Source organism: Cheilinus undulatus, linkage group 20, assembly GCF_018320785.1.
Source record: "Cheilinus undulatus linkage group 20, ASM1832078v1, whole genome shotgun sequence".
In the NCBI taxonomy this organism is placed as follows: Eukaryota; Metazoa; Chordata; class Actinopteri; order Labriformes; family Labridae; genus Cheilinus; species Cheilinus undulatus.
Window position 1 is genome coordinate 16885333 of NC_054884.1, and position 25514 is coordinate 16910846.

Sequence of the window (25514 nt, forward strand, 5' to 3'; positions counted from 1 at the left end):
ATTGCTAAAAAATTATCCAAATAAAGAACTGTTTGAGAGCTGAAAGAGCCAACTCTTCTTGCTGAGCCGAGCCAAATGACCCAGATCACCAAAAAGAGCTTTAATTCCCGTCCCCATCATTACCCCGCTTATGTGCAACTGCCCTTGTTTCAAACAGATGAAATGGTTTTTCAAAACAAAATGCAGTTTTAGACAGTGTTTAAAAAAATAAAACTGACTGAACAGCTACAAGTGTCAATGAAGAATGCAAACACTGCTACATTTTGTGAAACTGGTGGTATAATGGATGAAGACATAGCCAGATAGTAATATCAGAGGTTGCAGGTTTGAGACCCAGCTTTAATATGCCTTTTAATAATGCCTTAATAGGCCCAATGACTTCTTTATATATTTGCACTTTGTAGTTACCTGAAATCGTCCTCACTGAAATCATTTTTCAACATTTTACTGTGCAGCAGAGGAAAAATGTTTTACTACAAAACAAAAAAGAAAAAGAAAAAAACCCTATGCTAATATTAGTGAGTAAACTTCATTAACTCTCTCTGAGGTGATGATGAAGTGCCGGGCTTGGGGGGCACTAAATAGAAATCTTGCCAAAATCGCTAGTGCTGACCCTGGCTGTGTGAGGTTATACCCCATATGCAGATGCCCAGTCACCCATTCAGATATGACCTGTGGCTTTCTCATCCGTTTCTTCTGACTCTATGCCATGTCCTATCAAATTAGGGGCAAAAAAGGCAATAGAAAATAGAAAAGAATATAAATCTGATTTCTTTGCCCATGTCTCCACAGGCTGTTGGTAAATTTTCCTTTCTGTAACATAGACGGACATTCCATATAATTTAGATATACAATATTTAATTTTTATTGTACATTTTGGAGAAAATGGAAGACTTTGGAGCCAAAATCTTGATTAAATTCTGCTTCATCCTTGTTTAGTATTTGGTTATTTGTCCGTTTTTCTTTATACATTTCAAAACTAACATGGAAAAAGTTTGAAACTTTCTGAAGAAGTTCTTGAAACTTGATGAAGAGATGCACCATCATCTGTTTTCACAATTTGGTGTAAATTGGCCCAGTTTTCCCCCATGTTACAGTCAGCTGGTTCCACTTCAGATTCAAACAGACTGAAGCTATTTAACCCTTAAAAGTCCACATCTATTTTGCCATTTTGTTAATACTTTTCTTTTGACAACATAAACCACTGAGAAAATGCAAACAATCCTCATGTTTTGTATCATTTTTTTCTGCACATCCTGAACTTTATGAAATGAAACTTTTTTAAAAGTTTAACTTACTGTATAACTTACTGTATTAGATTTCCGACAAAAAAAACACAAACCCCTCCCAAAAATAGATTTTTAAACCTTTCTATTTTTAACAATATATCATCATTTTTGTAAAGAAATCACACAATGCTGAAATTTAAAAAAATTACCAGTTTCAGTGCCTTTACAGTATGGTCCACTGTGCCCTATTTGTAAAATCAATTTTTAATATCAAATTAAATGATCCTATTTCCTGTTTTACTTGGCCTATTGACATAAAGCAAACACTGAAAGAAAGCTTAAAAAAACATGATTTCTACACTAAATGATTGTATTGCAAAATGAGGCTTTGTTTTCATGCTGTCCTGTGACAAAAATAGCACATGATGAAGTGCTGGCGTGATCATGGACCCCTAGGTGTTAAAGCTGCCACCCTGTATTCAATTTTCTGAAACCGTGTCTGATTATTTTTAATCGATGTAATGTATTTAAACAGATGAAGTCACATTTACTTTCTTCCACACTCTAAAGATTCACAGATAAAAGCCAGGAGTGACGATGGCTGCCATAGTAACAGGCCTGATCCCCATCCTGCGCACAGCAGTTGATGCCACCACCACCTACAAGTGTCGCTCGCTGTGGTTTGGCTTCCTGAGCATCCGCCTGGTGATTCTTTTCCTTGCCGAGCTTCCTTTCACCAAACTGGACGCTGACTTCACCTGCAACGGCACCAGAGACAGCATCTGTACCCGAGCCTGCTTTAACAGACACTTTCACAAACCCATGATGGTGGCATGGAACTTCATCTTCGTGCTGGTTGTCATCTCTGTGCTGCTCATGGAGCTGTTCACCTCCCACCTGCGCTCCCTGGCCCAGAAGAGGAGGGATAAGGCAGAGGAGGAGGAGATGAATGCTCAGGGGAAGGAGGAGGCCCCGGATGTGTCCGAAGACCCAAGGGGTAGGACGGTGATCAACCTTCACAGAGACAGAGGAACGGTGGGCTTCTACCTGCTCAGCATCATCCTGAGAATCCTGGTAGAAACCTGGTTTGTTTGCGTTCTGCTCTCCTGGAACCTCCCGGCTCTGAGCGATGATCAGTTCAACTGTTCCACAACCATCTGCTCACAGTTACATGTTTGTGTTGTTAGGGCAGCACCAGAGAAACGCATGTCTATTTACGCCTTGGCTTCCATCTCTGGCATGATTATTGTTGTTTCAGTCTTGTTTTGTATGTACTCCATTGCTCATTACCTCTTCAACGTTTAAATATTTACACTTAGCTTGTTTCCTTTACGATACTCTGATTAGGTATGTAAGTCATTTATATCGCTTTTGTTTAAATTTCTCAGTCTTGTGAGCAAAACGAAATGTATCCTTCTTATAAATGTGTCGTTCTTTGTTGACTGATGAACGCCCTGAGCAGACATACACCCATGCATTTAAGTTCACCCCATTGTCCCATTAAGTAATTTCTGTTTGTTTCCTTAAGATCTGGACTATTTTTATCTTGTCACAGCACTGATGATCCTGTGATAACAAGTTAATTTTTTTTAGGTCTTGGGAAGTTGATTGAAGCTGACTTTTCTCAAGAAAATTAACTAGTTTCCCCTTGAAAGCAAGTTAATGTCTCAAGAACTCACAAAAACCCGACCACCTGGCAGTTATATATCTCCACAATGTATGTAATTGCTGAAAGTAGAGTGATGGTCAAAGAAGGACTGGCTGGGTTTGGCCTCGACTCTTTACCTCCAAAATATATTCAGTTTCTCCTTAGAGTAGAGCGGACATTTGTGCAAAGTTTGTGGCAAATATTTTACAGGCAAATCTTCATCAAAGGGACAACTAGACTTGATTGAGGTTCTTGAAGACATTTCACCTATACACCAGGAGGAGTTCTGAAGAACTTAAGAAGACCATTGGGGTCCCCAAGAACCTCAAACAAGTCCAGTTGCCCCCTTGACGAAGATTTGGATAACCATAACCTGGATGAATGAGAACCTAATGGACAAACACCTTACAGCATTCTTGAGATTTCACTTTCAAATACAAGGGGAGAACATGAAGCCAAATGATCCTGACCTTTGAGCCTCAACATCCAAAACTGAATCAGTTTATCCTTTAGTCAAAGTGGATATTTTTGGATAACTTGAAGACAATCCCTTAAAGTATTCTTGAGATACTGAATTTACAAGCAAGGGATGAACTTAAGACCCAAAGACACCGACCTTTGACCTATAACCTCCAAAACTGAACCAGTCTATCTTGAGTCACGGTGGATATTTGTAAAAGGTTTGAATAAAATCACTCAGTTTTCTTGAGACATTAATTTCAAACCAGCGGATGAGCATGAGGACATAAAACCTTAACTCTTGACTTTTGACCTCTAAAATTTTATCATGTCATTCCTAGTCAGAGTGGACCTGTGTGCAAAATTTGAAGAAATGGTTAATGGAATTGAGCTTGTATAGCACTTTCTAGTTGTCTGACTACTGACTACACAGCAGGTCACACCTACCAATTCACACCCTCTCACTTCACATTCATACACCGATGGCAGAGCTAATCCAAATTAGCAAATGAGGGTTAAGTGTCATGCCCATGGACACACTGACATGCGACTGCAGCAGCTGGGGTTCAAAACTTCATTGCAGAACGACTAACTCTACCTAAAGAGCCAGTTGCTCCTCTTAGAAAAAAATACCCTCAAAAGAAAGCTTTCAGTTTACTGGTCTATGTTCCAACCCTTACTTATGGCCAAGAGCTTTGGGCAATGATCGAAAAAAAAACAAGATATTGGATACTAGCTGTTAAAATCAGATTCTTGAGGAGGTGGTCTCTTTATGGAGATCTTCCAGGCAGGTCAAACTGGGAGGAGAACCCAGGCCAGATCCAGAACTTGCTGGAGGGATTATATATCCCATCTGGCCTGGGAATCCCAGAATCCCAGATGTCTTCCAGTTCATCCCCTTGGAACAAGTTCATACTTGATTCAGAGTGGATATTTATGCTAAATTTAGGGAAAATCATTCAAAGATTTCTTGAGATATCCTGTTCACATGAATGGCGCAGGCAGATGGTCAGAAGAAAACCCAAAAACATAAAGCCCCTTGGAGCTGGCTAATGTGGAGGCATTAAAAAAACAACAAACGTTATCTTGTAAACTCAATATTAATAAGCTAGTTTTTCTTAATAATATGGTGAGTCTGAGAGAAAACAACTAAAATTTACATTATATCACTGAAAAACAGCATTCTTCTCTTAATCTAACTGGTAATTCAATCAAAAGTCAGAGAAAGCAGCCAAAATGTACTCATTATTATACCAAAGTAAATTAAATTTTTGGATGCATGTCCTCTCAGTATGTGTGTAAGTATGTGCTGTTTTAAACACTTACATATGTATTGAGAAGCTTTCTGCTGATGCAGAGGGATCTAGCTGCTCGATGGTGTTTCTGACTCAGGCTTTCCTTGTGCGTTTTAGTCGACACAAAAACACAAACATTGTCAAGCACACCCATGTGGTTTGGGTGTACTCGGCACTTTAAAGTGCGACACTGTAAGACACCAAGCTGTGCTTTAAGATCTTTATGAAACATATGGCAAGATTTTGATATGCTGTAATATACTGTTCACATTATGAAATATTGGAGCTTTCAGCCAGAAAATCAAACAGCAGAAATTATCCTTGAGTTGTCTCCAATGAAGCAATAGTTGGAGGCTAGAGTTTCTGTTTGTTTTTCAGTGAGATGGATTTCCTGTTGCTGTGTTTCATAGTGTAGAGCAACACTGCCCCAGCATCTGTTAAAAACTAGCATTAGGAGAAGAAAGAAAGAATTGTCAGGACAATTGAAACAAACAAGGCCAAAATATTCTTGTGTTAGGCATGAATGGTATTAAATATGAGAGCTGAATTACCTGTGCATCTGAAACCACTGAATTTCTCTGGAAAAATAAAAAAATAAGTGTTAAAATGGTGCAATTCTGTACAGTTTAAAGCTCTGAATATGATCAAAACAGTGTTTAAACTCACTCTCGTGAAGTTATGTATGTTGTTGTATATAGGCTCCATTGTTTTAACCCATTCTTGATATGTCTCTTTGTCCTCCGCACTGCGATTATGCTCTCTGAAAAAAGGACACTCTTTTTATCAATAAATATTCTGTAAAAGCATGCATTCTGAAAAATAACCTTCATAACTGATGTTTTTTCATGTCTTTTATCTTTTTGTGTTAAATATATGCAGATCAGCTCCCATTAAATTCATTCGTCAGACTGTAGCATCAAGTAGCTCTTGTTCTACGTGTAGCCCACACACTAACGTCAGTCATTGCCACCCCTCCTCCCCTTCCTCCTATTACTCACATTGCTCTCTCAATCAGCTTCCTCTGCAGCTCGCCTTCCCTCCGGGCGTCCAGGAAACGTCCTCTGACGGCCAGAGCGGCACTGGCCTGCGACGAGTTGAGCTGAATGATGGCCAGAGAAAGAGAGGAGAGGGCCGCCGAGCTGAAGAGGAAGGATCACACTTTAACATAAGAGTACTTCATCTTCGGCCTTTTATCCTAGTACACTGCAGGTCTCTTTGTCTGTGCTCAGTCTATGAATTGCTGGACCTTCATCTGTATAAGAAGCTTTCAGACAGAGCTGAGAGGTTCATTTTCCATGTGACTACATGTTATGAGAGAAGGGATTTTCAAGGTGCAATCATTTCTGCATGATCTCGTATCTCAGCAACAGCCAGTCTTCTCAGATTTTTAAAAAGCTTTGCCTTAAGGTTTACTGAGATAGGTATGAAATAACACATCCAATCAATTGTTGTCCTCAGGAGGAGAACGCCTCGTTGATTCATGATATCATAAGATAATGACTTGTTTAAGCTTACAGCAAGGCCGCACAGTATGCAAATCAATCAGTACAGCAGTTTAAAACACAACATGAGATAAAAACTGTGATTATGGAAACATTATCACCTGTCATCTGTGACTTCTCTCTCTGCTGTGATCACTCTGAGCATCCTCTGTCCATTCCTCTGCCGGTACCTGACCTGCACCTGGATGGACACACAGCTACCAGAGGCCAGAGCTGAAACTGAAAAGAGATTTCAGTGTAAACACTGGGAAAACTAAATATGATATCATGGCTCAGTTTGGTTTACAAACTTAAATCAAGTGATAACTTCTGGTGCTGTAAACTGAAGTCAGTGTATAAGCGCAGAAATTGCAGTTCCTCCAGTGTCCACTTGAAGCTGAGTCCAAAAGCCAAGGAATCTTTATAAGGCCTCATATTACAATACCATGATGCACATGTTTACAGTCTGGTGTAAAGAAACCTTTAAGGTCCCTATAGCTAATGTCTTTAGTTGTGACAACAATATAGGAGTTGATTTAGAAAAGGCATTTATTTAGATTATACATAGGCTGGAGTCACGCATGAATTTTTATAATTAGGTGTGCAGCGGATCTGGCTTACATGCGCACATGTTATAGCTGTTTGACAGGAATTCAGATGAATCCTTTCAAGATCCAAGTTTTAATGGGCTCACCTTAGCTTTAATTATTTGCCTATTTTAACCTCCAATTTCAACAGGGTCTTAGCCTACAGCTTTTCATCTGCACCACAGGTTTCTCTCTGATTGACAACCCACACCCTCACCCACTGGGTCTGATTCTAAAGCTGACATCAACGCAGTCCAGTGAAATAAAGCACAGTGCAGCGCAGCTCAGCTCAGAGCAGCTTGATCAAGAGGTCACCAGTTCACAGTAACAAAGAAAAACAAGATACATCATGGTTTTTGCTCATATGGGATTGATTTGCTGTTAATTTGATTCCTGTGCGATGTAATGATGTTAATAATGATGGGATAAACCAGTGGTTTTCAAAGTGTGAGATGTGCCCCCCCCCTCGGGGGCAAAGTGCGACAAAATTAAACCTGGAAAAAGTGATCTGCTAAGTCAACTAAAGTTATGAGTGAGGCATTATGGAGAGACATTTTTAGTTACTACAGAGGTAGTTACTACTGGAGTAAGCACAGAAATTAGAAATATGATGACAACTACTTAAAGTCTGGACTTTCACTGATGATATCTGATGATGATCCTCCACGCTATGGTTTGTAATTCACAAACAGGTGCTTGCTAAAGACAGCAGGAGGCCATGTGAACTCTGTCATATTGTGACAAAGCAGCCAAGTTTGGTGACCAAGTTAAAGGAGTTTTTTTGACAGGAAGCTAAAGTTGTGGTCACAGAAAATATCAATTGAGACACTGAGTTCTGTAAATACCAAGGCAAAGGAAGCATCAGATCAAGTAACATTATGTATGGTGAAGACAGTAAAAAGTCCCATATTACTTTGCCCTGCTGCTAAAGATCATTTGTTAATGACAGAAGCTGTTGCTGCCAAGTTTGCTGCTGGTGGTTTGTTTTCAAATTGACTGGATGCTCGGCGCGTGCCTGCATGGTTGCATCAACTATGTACAGAGTAATACATGCTTGAAGCTAGCTCTATTGGGTACCTTGCTCATTGCAGATTAGAGATGCAGCCCTAGCGGTCCAGCATGTGCTGTGATCTATCTTCATGGTGTGCTGTGGAAACCCAAAGATTAACTTTAAAGGTCAGCCACAGTGCTCCGTTTGCACTGGCGGAATAACAGATAAAGCAGCCTGATGTTAGCTGGAGTAGCATTTTAAATATGGTGTCTGCCATCATTGCCTTTTCAGGAACCAATAGGTGACATCACTAAGACTTTATCCATATTTATAGTCTACGATTGATTTATTTACACAAATTCAGCAATTATTAAGTTAAATATGAGCTGATGTTCCAGCTGGCCAAGGTACACTTACAAAACAAAACACTTGTGTCCCACCTGATGCTGTCTTCTCAGAATACAAGCTTATCCCCTCATACAGGAGTTAAGTAATGCCAGTTTAAGATTTAAATGCCACATATTTTAATCGTGTCTATCAAGACCACCATGCCTAGCTCAACTGTATCTGTGTGTACTGACCTTAACTGACGGGACATCAACTATGCTAGCAACACTGTGAGTGATCCCAGAATGCTGGGCAACTTTCAATCTGATTGTGCGTCATTTGTCGTGCAGTGTACAGCGGAACATGATGGCTGGACAAACACTGACCACAGCTGGACCAGCTATTTTTGACTGGTTGGATGGATTAGTGGAAGTAGTGTCTTCTAAACCCCCCCCCCCCCCCGGCAACCAACCTGACATTTACAGGCACTTAGAACAACCATACATTAATAACTAAACTTCTCCCCAATGATAATGTTTCTTTTAAGAGGTAATCAAGAGGTATCAGTATCAATTTAAATATTTCAAGACACTTGACAGAAGAGTTAGCACATAGGGCAGCTAAGGTTGATGGGAAATATTGTTGCAGTCTTTTACTGTCAGACAAAATCACAGCTCTAAAAGTTCAACCTCAACAGAGCCAACACAAACTGCAGGGAAGTTTCAGCCTAATATTTGGGGGAATTATGAACAGACTGACATTTCAATCTCAATGTTGCAGCTGGATTGCCAAAAAGTTCATCTGAATTAGCTTTGAAGCTCCTCTGAGGTTTTTCTTATTTTAACAGGTTATGAAACAGTCTGAAATGTATTCACATGCCTCTTTATGACTTATTAAAACAAACAGAACCATCAACGAAAAGCTTCATAATTGTACTGTGTGCACGGCTGCAGAGTAAGCTGTTGAAACACTTTTTGTTGACAACTTTACATCAAAGATTCTACCAAGTGATAAGTTAGATATGTCTTTAGAAAACACAACCCATCCATTTACAGGACAAGATAAGCAGAGAGATCCAAGGCATTGCATTGTTCAAAGGGGAAACCAAAATCTAAGCAGGAAATTTAATAAGTATGATTTCCCACTGTTGTAGTATTTCTTTTTGTACCACGACAGTTTCTGCAGTTTTTCATCAATCCAGCTAATTTTCAGATGTTTCAAGTCTTGCTCCCTCTCAGTTCAGCCGTTTGAGATGTCTTGTTTTCATAGGTGGCAACAACTAAAATCAGCAGCTTGCAATTTTCAAAATATCTCAGAAATAATTAAACTGTGGATTCTGTTAGTCTGTTGAAGCATACCAGTTATTTCTCACCCTCTGCATCATGTTCATTGGCTCCAAACTGGAAGGTGATCTCTGTGTCTGGGTCAACATTCCCAACCTCTCTGGTCCCTTTGTGCCCCGACTGCCTCTCTCCTCTCACACGTCTGGATTAAAGAAGAAAACAGGTGTGGGTGTGTTAGGTGTGGATTAAGGAGCATGTTACTGTGCTCAAAAACTTGTAAATATTACAATGGAGGGTATAAGTGTAAAGTGAAGACCTTACAGTGGCTGAGGCAGCAACAATGTGACAGTGCAATGTGTAGCTGTGGTCCTGTTCTTTATGATTTGTTCAAACTCAGGATGCAGCATATTCGGACTAGCTATCACCACCTGATAGACAAGACACACAAACATGATCCAACGAGTGATGCACGTGATAAAAAAAGAGCTGTTCAGTATTCAAATTTGGACAGTTTGAGATATTTTCTTACTTTTCCTCCGGTGCGATCGGCAAGCCGTCCCAGCTCATCCAGTCTGCAGTCTGTTCCCTCTATTGACAGCACAGACACGGTCACACTAACGATAGAAGGACATTTATTTGGATTGCAGCAAAGCTCTGACACTTTAAAAGTATTGAAACTGCCCCAAGCCTATTGCTATTTCCAGAGAAACAATATTAAAGCCTGCTCTCTGTCCAGATGTACAATATTATTGTGAATGCATTTTCCATTTCTGACACTCATGAGTATTTTTTGACTCACCCCTGATTCGCTGCATATTCTCCCAGGTCTTGGTAAAAGATGGTGGATGAGAGGAGGGTGCGAGCATCGTCATCCTCTACCTCCAGATTCCCCAAATCTGTGTTGGCCTTCCCATCTGTACAGATAATCACCTTCAGGATCAACAGGGACAGCACATCAGGAATGCAAACAGAAATATAAAAAAAGGATTTATGATTGCTTTCATGTCAAAGTCAAAGTTTGACAAAGTATGTTTGCATGTTTTTAATCATTTGCTACAAGTCTTTCCAACAAAAATCATCAAGCTTAAAGTGCGTTTTTGTCCAAAATAGTTGTCTGATGTTTGTTTCAGTTCAACCTTTAATCAAATGAAGGGAAATGAAAGCATGTCTGATGAATGGAAGGAACGTTTATGCAGCTTTGTAGCAGAGGAGGAGTCAGAAATGCAGATGACGCTCAATAAATGAAACTTTATGTTCAGATACTTGCTATTTGTCTTTCAGTGTACTGTCTTGACAGTTTATTTGTATGACTACTCATTTGTCTGTGACTCTGTGCTGCTGCCTATCTTGGCCAGGACACTCTTGAAAGAGATTTTTAATCCTAATGAGTTTTTTCTCCTGGTTAAATAAAAAATAAAAATATAAAGTGACCTTTAATTGACTAGTTGTTGAATGTCTTTATTTTTGTTACTGATCTACAGTATAATCCCATTTGCAATATAGAAAAGAGCCAAATAACTAAAATGTCTTTTAGACTCAGAGTAACAATTTATCATATTAAAGTCCTCATTCCATTCGTCTTTTTTCACTCGTTAACGCTTCCTGATCCTATGGGCTACTTATTTGGAGTCATTATTGTTGCAAAACTCAAAAGTGGGTTTTAACCTTTTGTGGTCATGACTTATTGATTTAGGGCTCAATTTTTAAAGAAACTTTCCAATAAAACCTGCTTTTGTACTCAAAACCACATCCTTGGGCTTAGATTTTCTCTTTTGCACTAAATCAAATCTCTATTTGCTTGCCCAGATTTTCCATGCTCACACTTAAAACCAGTTCCCAGGTAACTTCTTCTCGCACTGAAAGTGCTTTACTGGCATTCAGATTTTGTGTTTTGAGACACAGGCAGACCATTTGTTGTTGGCGTGTCTGTTGAATGGGCAAAGTCAGTTTTCTGGCTCAAATCTCTGTTATGATACTTTAAATGATCCGTAGACCACTGTGGCTGATAGATTTGGCAAATTTACCTCACAATGAACAGAAAAACAGCATTTAACTGACTTTTTTCTTTCAATAAAGGCAGTGACTTCAGCTAACAACAGACTGTACTGAGATGACCTGCTCTGTGATTTTATATTGTAATATTAGAGGGATGGGGTCATTTGCTACACATATTGGCCCCACCCACATGAAACCAATCCAGGAAAGAGGTGAAAAACTTTCTAAAAGTCCAAATCAAGAATTCAGTCACATATTGATCTCAGTATTTTCACATTTTTGCAGCATCCATATTCCAACATATTTAGTGTGTTAAGACAAAAACTTTGGATTTCACTTTACAGGGTCTTTAACACACCAAAGGTTAAAAGTTAAAAAGCTGACCTGCAAAACCTGATTATAAAACATTTAATAAAGCCGAGTTAACAGTCTGCTTTCAGGAAAAAAGCTTTCTCCCCCATGGAAACAATGTAAAAAGCCAGCGTACCTTACCTAGCTCTGTTAGCAGCATAAGCTATGTAGATAATGTAGCTACATAGATAACTTAGCTACATAGCTGATGTTGCTAAAGTAAGCTTCCAAAGCAACCATGAAAGCTAAGTATGTTGTCTAAGTAGCTGAGTAAGCTTTGAATAAGTTTGCTAAAGCTAACATTGCCAAAGCTATCTTAGCTACAGATAATGGAGCTACATAGCTAACATAGCTATGTAACTAACTTTACTGCATAAACCAATGCAGCTAAATTAGCTTAATTTATGTAGATACCTTAGCTACAAAGCAAAGGTATCTACATGGCTTACATAGCCACTTTATGAGCTTAGGTTTAACCACGTTTACTTAACCTCACATTGCTGAAGCTACCTTAGCTACATTGGTTTATGTAGTAACCTTACTCACGTAGCTAGTGTAGCTATGTTAGCTTTAGCTAAAACTAAAGATGCTAAAGTGAGCCACCATTTGTGTAATTACTTCTAAAACAGGTCTATCTATACATATTTTTCCCAGATTAGACCTTTAATCTTTTTTTCTGTTTAATTTATGAAATGTTGTTTAGTGTGTAGTGTTTGCAATGTTGTTATTTCATAAATGTTATTGCCAGACTTTGATAATGAATAAAAATTCATTTAACAAAACAGGCAGATCTATGTAAGACAAGACACTGTGCACCCCCACATACCTGGGGGTGGTCTTCATTGCAGGTGTTCAACCATGAGATTGGTAGTCCACTGAGACTCTTTCAAATGAATTGCTTAATATTCTATTTTTTGCAGTGATCCCAATTCAAGTAATTCTTATTTGTTTAAATTGTCTGTCAGAAACGCCACAGCACAAGATAGTCCATGTGATTATGCAGTTCTGAGAAATGGTCTGCACCATAGGTCACATGTAAACTGTGCATTATTTAGACAAAATCTACCTTTGACCCAGGCTGTCTGGAGGCCATAGTAATCGCCAAAAGAGCAGCTGGGCCGAGAGCTGTTGTCCCACTTTCAGATAATCTTCAACAAGAGGAAAAGAAAATACATCTGTTTTTCTGAGCATGACGTTAGCATTATGTAAGAAAAGAAAAAAACACAAACAAATTGATTTTACACCAGTTTTTCTTACCCCCGGACTTGTCTCTGTAAGTAGTCCTTGGTGTGTGAGAGGGGAGGAGGGACGGGAAAACTGGCTGCAGCCTCTTTCAGATAGTCTACGTCTGCCAACTCGGCACTGCTCAGGAAATGTGAAGTGAAATTCTCATATCCATGCAGTGTCACCTTGGGACACAAAACAGAAGGGGATACAGAACTTGAAAACTGTACTTAGATTGTTTTATGAGATAAGAAAAAATCCATGAGCAGTCAAATAAGGACTTTAAAGACACAAATCAATCACATGTTTATAAAAAAAAACAAGTATATACCTGATTATTGAAGGTGATGAGACCCACTTGTGTGTCAGGCTGTTGCTCACTCAGCATTTGAACACACTGGAGCACAGCTTCCTGGACAAACTGGTTAGAAAACAAAGAATGTTTTTTTTCAAATCTCCAGATGAATCTCATATCTCTATATCTACTATCTCACTGCAACATCTTGATCAAACGCATGGGAGTTATGAATGTCTTTGTGGATTTCTATGATGTGTATGACCTGTGTGCACAATTACCATCTTCTTATGCATTTACAAAAACAGATACTTTTCAATTTGATAGAGTTGATTTCTAAGCAATTTCTCAGTGTGTGCTAAGTGCTACAATTTCTAGGTTCATTACAACCTCTGGAGTAGTGGAGGCTAATGTGTTTCAGGAAAATCTCAGTCTACCTAAGAAGTGAGTTACACAGTGGCTTTACTCTGACTAAATGCAGTGGAATAAACCCAAAAAGAGACAGCATTTATTGTGATTTACTTTGATTTAATGAGTCATATATTTTCTAAAATAAAAACATCATGATACTGATTTATAAAAATTAATAATAGGCTTTGGCTTTTTTCTGGCTGAAGCCTATGTAGCAGCAGCACTGAATGTGACTTCAGCTGCAAGGAAGAGTTATGGATGAGAGGAGGGCAGCACTGAACTATCCACAGTGGATGTTTTTGTCTTACTTTGGAAATACTCCAAATAAATCATGATGGTTGGATTTTACTGTTTTGGTGGAGGTTACAGTTGAGATCATCAGTTAATGCGGACTAATACTGGACAGTTGACGGGGAAACTCATTTGAAAGGCAGAGTTTTAATGTGACTTATAGGCTGGTTAGTTATTTGTTTGGAGGATCTGTTGGTGTTTTCAGAGGAGGATGTTATTTTGCCTTTGGAAAGTTTTAGATTATGGTAGCAGCTAATGTGCTAATGGGCTAACTTAGAGCTAACAGTACTAATGTGAAGATAAGTGCTGTTTTTGTTTATGTGTTTAACATAGGTGTGTACTGTGAAACTGACCATGTGTGAGGAACAGCTCACAGTTTTCATTATGTTTGTTATAAGCTACATAAAGAAAAATCAACTGGCTCTCCACAGTCATTTCCAAGGTCCAGTTAAGCAGGCTATAATAACAGGGTAACAAGAACTCTGGCTGTGCTGGACTTGGATCAGTTTCAAACAGAAACATGTTTTCTCAGCTCTGCTTTAGCGCAGACTTAAAGCCATATCACAGTGTTTCTGTTTATATGTTTCATTGCTGTTAAATGCAGGTTACTGGTCAGACAGCCATCTGAAGTTTATATAAATTTAGTTGTTTTAAATGGCCAGACCAGGAATTTTTGCCAGATTAAAAAATGTCTGGCAGAAACTCTGGTGCAGCTAACAATCCATTGTGAATCAAACATTTCAATTTGAGCCACAAAGCTTTTTCATGTTGTGTTGCTAAAGCCAATTAGCGTTAGGATTTGGTCACTACCAGAAACACATTAATAATCTTATCATCCTGGATTAAAAAAACAACCATTTAACGGACAGACCTGATACTGATTGACCTTTAAGTTTTAACAAGTCTGAATAATGATGTATATAATTTGTCAAACTTAACCCCTAACTTTGAGTCACTAACAATGAAATTTATTTATTTTTTTGGCTCATATGGCTGAAATGTGTGCGAGTAAAGCTGTTGTATACTGATGAACTGGGACCCAAAAAGTAATGGCACTCCTAAGTACTGAAAAATAAATTAGGACATACAGTGCTTAACAAATTTATTAGACCACCACCCAAAGTAAGGTTTATGCCACAGCTGCCCTAAATTAACAGCATTGGTGATTACCAAAATCATTTTTTATGTTTCTGCAATGGTTAATACACCAATATTTAGAAGCTCTTTAACAGAAATTATATTTTTAATGCTGAAATATAATTATTATTGTTATCCATGAATTTTCAAATTTATTAATTTACAAAAAAACTGAAAAAATAGTAAAGCACATTATTATTTCTTGATTAATATGTCAAATTATAGTTATTTACTTGCATTCCTGAACAGAAGAATGAGTTTTAGTGGTTGAATGTTATGTTTGATTAATTTCTGACTTCTCAGAGAAGCCCAGTGAGCCGGCTCAAATTTGGGTATAAAAAGGTGAATTCAGTTCACAAGGCTTAAAGGGAAGAATAGCTGCTAAGAAGCCATTATTGGGGCCTGCAAACATCCAGAAACGCCTGAGATTTGCCAGGGAGCACAAACACTGGACTGTGATGACTGGAAGAAGGTACTCTGGATGGACGAGTCCAAGTTTGAACTCTTCGGTCAGCGTGTTTATGTCTGCAGAAAAGCTGGAGAACGTTTTGATGCCAGATGCATTGCACCCACAGTGAAACACAGTGGAGATTCCATTATGGTATGGGGTTCCATTTGTGGATACGACGTGGGCAAATTAGTCAAATTCGACAGTATAGGGGAGCAGGTGGCCTAGTGGTTAAAGGCGCTCCCCATGTACACGGGCGGCAGGGGTTCGAATCCAGCCTGAGGCCCTTCACTGCATGTCTCTCCCCCACTCTTGACCCTGCTTCCAACTATATCCACTGTCCTCCTCTATCTAATAAAGGCACAAAAATGCCCAAAGATAAATCTTAAAAAAAAAAAAAATCGACGGTATCATGAACAAGAACGTCATGGAATTCCTTCTGGACTGAACCTGGTTGGTCGTGGGTTCATATACCAACAAGACAATGACCCCAAGCATACTTCAAAGCTGTCCAGAGACTATTTGACAGAGAAAAAGGAATCTGGAGTACTGGAACTGATGGACTGGCCAAGTCAAAGTCCAGATTTGAATCCTATTGAACAAATTTGGGGTTTAGTAGATTCAAAGATTGATGGCACAAAAGTTTCATCTAAAGCAAGTCTGTGGGAACAGCTAGAAACTATTTGGAACTCAGTTACAAAAGAGACTGTGGAAAAGTACATAAAAACAATGCCAACAAGAATGTAAGCTGTTATTAAGGCCAAAGGAGGCCATACAAAATATGAAGTTTTTTGGTTATTATGTGTGAAAAAGGACTATTTAGTTGTTCAGTTTGTTATTTGCCAAATAAATAACAATAACATTTTTAGTTTTAAACAAGTTTTTGAAAGATTTCTAAAATATTTATGTTTTCTCGTTATTATGACAGGTGGTCTAATAAATTTGTTAAGCACTGTATATATTAGAAATGTAAATGCCACATGCAAAAGGAGGTCTTACCTTCAAACAAAATTACAAAGATACTAATGTCTGTCCTCAGAGGCATACAAAATTAATGAGATGATCACTGCCAATGTTTCCTGAAATTTCAGCAAGGCTTCAGAACACTTCTCAGACTAAAAATCCATACTACAAGCACAGATTATATATATATTTTTAAATCTGTACATGGAGCCATTTTTTTAGCTTATGTATCAATCAGTTTGTACCTTTTAAAATAACATGACAGAGTGTTGTGAACTAAAAACTGTGTTTATTCTCAGACTGACAGAGGTTAAAAGACACTTGACTTACATGAAGACGAGATCTGTGGAAGACTTCCTCTCCCTCTAACACCTAAAAAAAAAGATGATTTTTAACATCAAAACTTGTGTTTATAAATGCTGTATGTAACACAGAGTAAACATAAAGGCATTTGGCAACACCTGTTAATTACTGAATTCAGATGTTTCAATCAGATCTGTTGCCACAGGTGTATATAATCAAGCGCCTAGCTATGCAGTCTCCATTTGCAAGTACTTGTGATACAAAATGGGTCGTCCCGAAGAGCTCAATGACTTCGATGGGGCTTTTCCATTACATGGCGCGGCTCGACTTGGTTTGACTTGGCACAGCAGCCCAGCACGGCAGGGGATTTGCTTTTCCACCATAACCAAGCTACCTGTTTGAGGTAGCTGAGTGTGTTTTGAGCCCTCCTTGATCTCTCTACACTGTCTGATCTGATTGACTTTACATCGTTTTAAAGCAAAAATCAAACTGTAGACTGACTGCGCTGCACAATGCTCTTTTCACATTCTCTCCCTCTCTCTCTCTCCACGATCAATAAACAAACAATAATTTACTCTTATCATCAAAAGGAGAGGATTTTCCTGCATATAAGTTGAAGGACAGTCTTCTGATGATTGATTTGTAGGTCCCTTGAGAGCAGAACATGAACACAATCATATTTTTGGATTGGGCAGTGAGAACGGCATGCTTTACTAGCGCCAGTTAATACATTAAAGACTGACTCTGTCATGGGCTCAATGTCATGGGCTCCTGCAATTAATTTTTTTTAAAAGTCTAGATTTTGTCTATCAGAAGGGGAAGGGTCAAGCTTTTGTTATTAGTAGGTGCAGAAAAAGTTGTAATCCTGGATCCGATGACAACAAGATCACATGTACATTAGAGATTACGTAATCTTGACACTTCCTGCTAGTGTAATGGTGAGGCGGCTGAACACTTTCATCCATATTGTGTATTATTGTGTAGTTTTGTAGTTTTTACCTGTGAGGTGATGCTCATAGAGCCTGAGATGTCAATACAGAAGAGCAGTAGAGCATTTGTTGACCCCAGCAGCTTTTCCTGAGGATTGAGCAGAAAGAGTCCGTCCTGGTAACCTGTTAGAAGACTCTGTGATGAACTGGGAGAACTGGTTGACTCACAGGGCTGACAGAAGTAGCACAAATCCACCTGCAATTATAAAAAGGTATACAAATAGCCCCATCATTCTTTGTTTTGGTATTTCATAATTCATAATCTTTGTCTTCCATGATCTGTATTCTGTGTACTTACCATATTGTCATAGCAGGAGTCCAGCACAGATCCACACTGGGAGCAGGCAGAGGGTTCTCCCTGTATGATCTGCACTGGAAATATTTAAACATCACTGTCATTATGAGCCAATCAGAGTGGAAATAAACTAGACTGACTGATCATGAAGTTTTTAAAGCAATGATAAAAGTTTTCAGACCTTGTTCCTCTGATATTAATTTTTCTAAACTGACGAGCATCACATTAGGGTTCCCCTGCAAGGGACTTTTATCTGCTGGTCCTGAACCAGGGAAATGTAGATCATTAAAAATGACCATTTGATCATGATTTTAAATCTTTATTTTTTGTCAAGAACAACTGTGGTAATTATTTTTACTTGTTGGTGATGGTGGAACTGGCCCCTCAGAGAGTGATTTCTGAGATGATGATGTGGATGTGGGCAACACCATCAGGTACTCTGGTACTGACTTCATGTTTGATGGTCTTGGAGGAAGAGGTGGGGGGGCTGAGATGTATGAGTAGAAAAAAGTTCAACTGAGAAAAAGCGTATGTTCTTTCAGCATTATGGCACAAGGTTACATCAGTATCAGGGAAACCCTGAACAAAATGTTTTTACCTGATGTCTGAGGTGAAATGTTGCTGTTTTCAGTCAGTAGCCTCACTGGGGCCCCTGTGCCTTCTGGTGCGGTGTATGAGTAGTCTGGGTCCCAGGGTTGTGCATTTAAATCTGGCTCAGCTTCAGGTAGGTCATAGGAAAATGTCTGATTGTTGGTGATGGATGAATTGAAGGGCTCGCTGTAAGGGGGAGACTGGCTGTTTGCTGGAGGTCGCATGTGAGGTGGAAGAAGAGCTGGGTAAAACAAAATCAGAGAATCAGAATCATTTCATTGGCAATGTACAACAAATTTTTTTTGCAGTTCCATTTAGTGCTCGAGCAGTTTCTCATTTAATATTGAAACTGCTCTGGGATATGGGATATAAAAAATGGTTTGTTAAAGCTCCTGTGAGAAACTTTGAAGCAGTGTCTTTTTATTCTATACCCATGTGGCTGCCAAGGGATTAACTTAGGAATAGAATTAACAAGATAAATCTCTCTGGTCCTTAACTGGTGGGTCAGGACCCAAAAGTAGGTTGTGGAGTGGTTTTCAGTATCTGGAAGAAAAATTATGGCAAAATTTGATGAAGTACTGGGGGTATCACTGGTCATACAGCCATATATTTTCTTTTACTGTTTACAGAAGTAATAGGCAAAATGTATTTTTTGGTCAATATTTTAACTAATTTATGTCATTTTCTTGGGATAACAAAGCTGTTTTTTTTCCTTTTTAATGAGGTAATTCCACAAGATCTCGCAGAAATGTACAAACTATCACAAGCAGTGCTTACTGACATACACTAATTCATTTACTGTCCCAGATGCAGACATGATTTCAAGAAAAATGCAAATGACACCATTTTGATGATCAATGTCAGGATAGTTAATAATGTGCATATTAACAGTAATTCTTAGGTTGAATTTAAATGATTTTGAAGGCAGCCCTGATGTCGCCAGAGGGCCCCCAGGGTGCCACGGCAGCACAGTTGACTAAGGCTGATACAGAGGTGTTAACGTTAATTTGAGTCATCACCAACTAAAACCTCCTCACAGGAGCAATAAAAGAACGAACCACATAACTAATTAGAATGTGCACTCATGTAGGCAGCTGAAGATTAGGGAAAAGACAACTAGAAATGAAAACAAAACAATTTTCCATCACAAGTGTGGTTTTTCTACACTTTTTAAACTGTTTAAACAGGAAAAAAAAATATGGATTTGTGTCAGGGATAAAAATCATGCAATTAAGAATCGCACTATAAGATCAAATAGATTACATTTTCTTTGACAATGTCATAAAAATCCTTTCTTGCAATCATTCAGTTATCTTTTCTGGATGTCTTTACTATATTGTTGATACCTGACCTTCACTTATCTCATACAGTTCAAAGTTGTGGAAAAAAAGAGTGTTCAGTATCAGAGCTAGGTATAAGCACCCAGAGTAAACATAGGAATGAGAAAAATGCTCCAATTATACATGTTTGTGGGTTTTGTTTTTTGTCATCTACACCTTTTCGGGTGAACATATTCAGTTTTTTCCCTCCTGATGTAGGGAAAAAACTGACTTCATTGTCAGTAGAAACTGACTTTCTACTGACAATGAAGATAAAACAGGATTTGAGGCTCACACTGCAGTCCTTTAATGTAAAAGCAATCTCCTTGCATCTTTACACAAGGCCATGCTAAAGGTTTAACAAGCAGGCTTCTAATGAGAAGGCTGAAAGGTTGCTGGTATGGACTAAGAACATTCAAGCGTGGAAAAAGAAATGGTTGTTGATGTCTTGTCTGTTTTACTTCTGATGTGTTGCAATTCAGAAAGGCACTTAACCTCAAACACCTCCAGGAAATTGGCCTCAGATACTCTCTAATTGCACTTGCATTTGCTAAACAACGCACTCAAGTTATGAAAATAGACATAAAAAATACAGAACAGGGGCACCGGTTTGACTAGAGCAGGCGCTCACATACAGAGTGAGCTGCCCCATGAATCCTGTCTCTCTTCAGCTGTCCTATCCAAATAAATGCAAAAAGACAAAATAACATTGACAAAAAACTGAGTCATAAATATCTAAATGTGAAAAAAGTAGTTTTAAAATGCCCTCTTGCCACAAGTCAGTTTGTGTAATTTCTGCCCCGTTAGATCTGTCTGCGTCTATTATTTCAGAGTGGAGGTCATGTGAGACCACACAAACTCACAGATTGCAGATGTAAGCTAAAAATGTCAAAGGATAATTTTTTTTTACCATGCTCATAAATCAACTTTACACTGGAAGCTTTATTTGTGGAGGTTACCATGCTAAACCTCTGCAAGCAAGCCTGAGGCTTCTGCTCCACTTGTGTAGAGAACAACACAACTGGATTCTGGTTCCTTATTATGCTCTTTTATTCAAAGAACTGTACTTCACCTTGAAACATGATTGAGGAAAATCTAGGAGGAAGAAGAGCACTAGAGGTAGCTACTTCTGCTCAGCTAAGTGTGGTAAAGAAGAATAGTCTGATGACATTTTTCAGAGTTTTGACTACACTCCCTTTTTCTAAAAGGGGGGACCAGGATAGTTTAGCAAGCTTGGCATCAGTGTCCACCAAAACTATGACTAAAAACATTAGTCAACTTCCTTTATTCCATGAGGCAGACGAGACTAAGACTAGCTAAAAATAGATCTTTAATGAGAAAAAGTAAAAGTAAGTTTAGTTTTCACCAAGGAGACTAAATGAGACTAAAATGTAATTCAGTGTTTGTCAGACATTCAAAATCCATTACATGTGAGAGCATAACCTGTTAGATAATCTGTAACTCTTTTGCCTTTCAGCTGTAGAAAGCAGAGACTCCAGGTTATGCAGGCTGGGTATAACTCACAAGTGTAATTTGGACCAGATTTAGGCAAAGAGAATAAATGCTTTTTTTTCATTTTGGGGCATTTTACACCTTGATAGAGGAGGAGAGTGGATAGAATTGGAAACAGGAACGAGAGAGGTGGGGAGAGACATGCGGGAAGGCACCACAGGCCAGATTCGAACCTGGGCCAAGCCTTAAACCACTAGGCCACCTTTGCTCCAAAAGCAAGGACTTTTTAATGACAAAAATGTTTTTTAGTCTTCACTGACTAAACTGCCAGACAGCAGGAGGTGTGGCTGTCCTGTCAATCAAGGCAGAACAACCAAACCTGTGTAAGATCAGCTGATAAGACATGCCTCAGCAACATCACATAACTCGTCAGAGGAAGACTGCAGGAACTTACCAGTAGAAAAAACACATAGAAGTGTCTTATTTACCTGTTCTTGATGTAAGTAAGTGAACAAATTAAAATGATTCCCCTTATTTAAATATCTATACCACAACACTCACAGTACCTGTTTTTCGACGAGGTGTCGGTGTGTGCTGGGGAGTCACACTGACGGAAGAAGCTTCCTCTGTTTTTTTGTGAAATGCTGCATTTTCATAGAAGGGAGACAGCTTCACAACCTGCTTTACTTCCTTGTTTTTTTCCAACTGCTCGATAAACTTGGGTGGAGACAGAAGGGTTTTGGGTGTTTTAGCTTCTGCGGAGCTGTTCGGAGGGGGAGGTGGAGGAATGATGGGACGTTTCCAGTTAGCAGCAGCAGGAGGAAGAAGAGCTGAAAGGATGGAAAAAATACACAGTGTCTGTTAATCTGAGAACATTTTCTAGCAGAAGAACTGTGAACGCAGACAAAACAACTGGTGCAGAGTCGACCTTTGTGCTGCGAAGAAAATGTGACTCAGGATGCAGATGGCTTTTAGTGAGCTAAGAAAGTATCTGTGAGAAATATCTGCTAAGAGACAGACAGCAGAGGTTGTGTGTGTCACTGGTTGCATAATAAATAACCATACTTAACCAGACACTCACCTAAAACACTCTGGTTTACAGAAGAACATACCTTAAAATACTTTTAAAAAATATGTTGCAATATTTTATAACTTTGTTTCCTTTGTGACTTAAATTCTTAAGTCTTTTCTGTTCATATACTTTAGTGTACCACTCCCTGCATTTCCCAGAATGCCTAATGACAAAAATGTAGAGAATGGAGCTGACAGCACCAGCACCAGATTCAACAAAAGCAAATATGATGCCAAAATCTACTGTCTTTAAGTAGAGTTCAGTGAAAGTGAAAGAGTTTAAATATCTTGGGGTCTTTCTTACTATAAGGGGAAGAATGGAGTCTGAGATAGACAGTTTTGGTGCAACATTGGCAGTATTGCAGAAATTGTGCTGGACTATACTAGTACCCAAAAACATAACTTGATTACAGTAATTTGAGTAAATGTTAATAGTTACTTTTCACCCCTGCTGAGGAAAAAAGTTTGGTTGCCCAACATATTTTCTTTAATTTTAGAAGTAAAATGGAGAATGTGTAAATACATCCCATTCTCTCATATGGATGCAACCTTGATGCCACTTCTGCGCAAGTTCATGAGTCAGTGGCCCAATGTGCACAAACGCACATTAAAAATGAAAATGATCATAGCTAAGAAAAAAATCATGATAGATGTGTCAGTATGCTTGTGTCAAAGACTAAATATATTTTGTCTCCAATTTTATTTTATTGTAGTTATTTTTTTTTAAAAAAACACAAGATTGTTTTTGTTTTTGTAAAGCTTCATTTTTATCTAAGTTTTAGTTGACTAGAATTCTCATTAGATTTTATTTCTTTAGTTAGATTTAATCAACTGTGATAAACTTGGTCTAGGTGAGATTATTTTTGAAAACAGAGGTGGAAAACCTCTGTTTTCAAAAAAACCTGCCTATGTGTGGACTAGTCCTGAGAGACAGGGTGAGGGGCAGAGACATCCAAAGGCAGCTCAGAGTAGAGCTACTGCTCTTTTGCATCCAAAGGAGCCTGTTAAGGTGGTTTGGGTATCTGATCAGTATGTCACTTGTGCACCTCCATGTGGAGGTCTTCTAACTGGGCAGAATCCCCCAGGAGGAGCTGGAGAATGATGTTAGGATGAGGGCTTTCTTGGCTGACTTGCTCAGCCTTCTGCCTTGTTGACTTACCTCAGTAAAGCAGAAGAAAATGAATAGATGTCTTGATTTCTGATGAGGCTACATTAAAAAATACCTGGCTAGTGATGTGTGGAATTAAGATAATTTTGACAACATGTCCTGTTAAATTATGTTTTTAAATTTAAAGAGTGTGTTTGAAAGAATTCTTACCTGAGCGTTTCATGAGTCGTTGCTTGTCCTTCTGAGTCACTGATGGCGGCACGTAAACAAACCCACAAGCAAATTCCATTATGACTCCACCTGACTGTGAGAAAAAGCACAATTTTCATATTTCTGTAAGAAATCCATCAAAGAGGTCTGAGTCATTTAACACATGAGACAAAACAATCAGGTCAGACAAAATGAAAGTAATTACGGCATAATTGCAGCATTCAGTTTCTAACACAATGACACAACTTTATAAAGCAGTCAAATGAAAGAATCTTAATCCAGACACTGCCATACTGATCAATTTTATCTACACTAAAGAAAAAACTCACAAAATAGACGATCAAAGATGAACTTACTCATTCAGAGTCCTTAGAAAGCTGAACGTACAGTACAACCAGACATGAAACCCTCCCAGCCCTCAGAAATGTTTCAGCGCCTCTGTGACGTCTCGTCATTCACCGGTTGGGTTTCAGACATCCCGTCCAACAGGTTTTTATCCTTAAGAAGTTCTTCAGTAGGACCATGGTGTGTGCTTGTGTTTGTGTGTGTTCAGAGCTGTGCAGGTGGGTGGTGGTAGTCACATATTTATTGGGTATTGTCTAACTCTGGTTAAATATTCCATGAATGTAAATGAAATGGAAAAAGAAGAAAAGAAGCTGATTGAATAACAGAGCGGAACAGAGGGTAAAGGTCAAGATGAGTCATAATGTATAGATAAGAATAGCCTTCAAAGTAAGAGGCTGGCAACTAAGTACTGTAAAACAAGTTCCTGTTCACTGGCTAGTTGTCCAGTGTGTTTTTGCATGTCAGATATTATTTTTTCCAGACATTATTTTCCCATTTTACAGTATTTGAGAATTTGGATGGGCAAAAATAGATAAATAAATAGATTTCCATGTCTACAGGACGCCTGGATACCCATAAACTTTCTGTAAAAGAAATAAACACTTAAAATAAACAACACCATAAGCCACATCAAAACGTGTTTTATCTCTGTTGTTTTTAACAAGTTTCTTTTAGTATTCTGCTCACTTTTTGTTTCACAAATGTAAATGTGCATTTGCAAAAGGCTAACTGTGCTAGTCATTTTATTATTATTTACACATAAAGGTATTACAAAAGTTGTCCACTCATACATATTGTACACGTGCTATTGCTAAAATATTTTCCCTGGTCTAATGTGTTTGTCTTGAAATAAACTAACCTCCTGCTATGTTAGCACTTGTTAAAGGTATATACTCAAAGCCTGGGGTAAACGGACGTCACTGTCCTACATTAATGACAAATCTAACAAGCTAAGACCATTAGACTGTAGCATTGAGCTAACGCTAGTAGTGTAATTATGTACCGTACATTCTTAGCATGCTAACGCGCTAATTAGCCTTAATCACAATTCTGGGTACTAACTTGGTAACACAACAAAGAACCAGAAAGGTATTTTAAGACATGACCTTGTGAGGGCACTGAAAAGTCAGGAAATATAGATTATCAGGATTCATACCGATGATGTTTAGCAGGATGTATGCATTTTGACCTGCTGGGGGCGCTGTAGAGCAACAACATCAACAGGGTCCATCCACTGAATCTGTAGAAATCTAGAAATCCATTTCAAATACTTACAAAAAAAAAAAAAAAAAAAAAAAAAAAAAAATCAGAATGATAATTACTTTTGAAAAAAAGGTAAAACTGAATCATGAGAAAATTATGAGTTAGAGAAAAAAAGTGATATAAAAGTAAAAATATATGTTAAAACGTAATAAT

At 38.5% G+C, this 25514-nt stretch overlaps 2 protein-coding genes across 4 annotated transcripts; one reads left to right on the top strand and one right to left on the bottom strand.

Moving 5' to 3' along the window:
• The first annotated feature begins 1826 nt into the window (after positions 1-1826).
• On the top strand, positions 1827-2534 carry LOC121528591 (gap junction alpha-3 protein). The gene has a single exon (XM_041816105.1). It carries the CDS (start codon positions 1827-1829, stop codon positions 2532-2534), a length of 708 nt encoding a protein of 235 aa, XP_041672039.1.
• A 2303-nt stretch (positions 2535-4837) lies between these two features.
• Positions 4838-25327, bottom strand: LOC121528514 (circularly permutated Ras protein 1-like). Of its 3 annotated transcripts, XM_041816006.1 has the most exons (22): positions 25255-25292; positions 24110-24358; positions 23754-23847; positions 21931-22194; positions 18601-18834; positions 18361-18489; positions 18184-18264; positions 18006-18079; positions 17718-17903; positions 16746-16787; positions 13202-13291; positions 12904-13055; positions 12713-12794; positions 10100-10230; positions 9830-9914; positions 9622-9728; positions 9390-9502; positions 6235-6352; positions 5630-5770; positions 5298-5391; positions 5183-5209; positions 4838-5075 (listed from the first exon to the last, which is right to left on the bottom strand). In XM_041816006.1, exons 3-22 carry the CDS (start codon positions 23830-23832, stop codon positions 4986-4988), a joined length of 2319 nt encoding a protein of 772 aa, XP_041671940.1. In that variant the 5' UTR covers positions 23833-23847; positions 24110-24358; positions 25255-25292; the 3' UTR covers positions 4838-4985. The 3 variants fall into 3 exon arrangements, with proteins under 3 accessions (XP_041671940.1, XP_041671941.1, XP_041671942.1); XM_041816007.1 differs by lacking the exon at positions 24110-24358 and having other exon boundaries at positions 25255-25327; XM_041816008.1 differs by lacking the exons at positions 4838-5075; positions 5183-5209; positions 5298-5391; positions 5630-5770 and having other exon boundaries at positions 6267-6352; positions 9376-9502.
• Positions 25328-25514: the final 187 nt, after the last annotated feature.

Coding starts and splice junctions, on each gene's coding strand:
- LOC121528514 (XM_041816007.1), bottom strand. CDS start 23,832: ATGGAATTTGCTTGTGGGTTTGTTTACGTGCCGCCATCAGTGACTCAG. Junction 18,835..21,930: donor GACACCTCGTCGAAAAACAG/GTACTGTGAGTG, acceptor TGTTTTACCCAG/CTCTTCTTCCACCTCACATG. Junction 6,353..9,389: donor CAATGAACATGATGCAGAGG/GTGAGAAATAAC, acceptor ATCTCTTTTCAG/TTTCAGCTCTGGCCTCTGGT.
- LOC121528591 (XM_041816105.1), top strand. CDS start 1,827: ATGGCTGCCATAGTAACAGGCCTGATCCCCATCCTGCGCACAGCAGTT.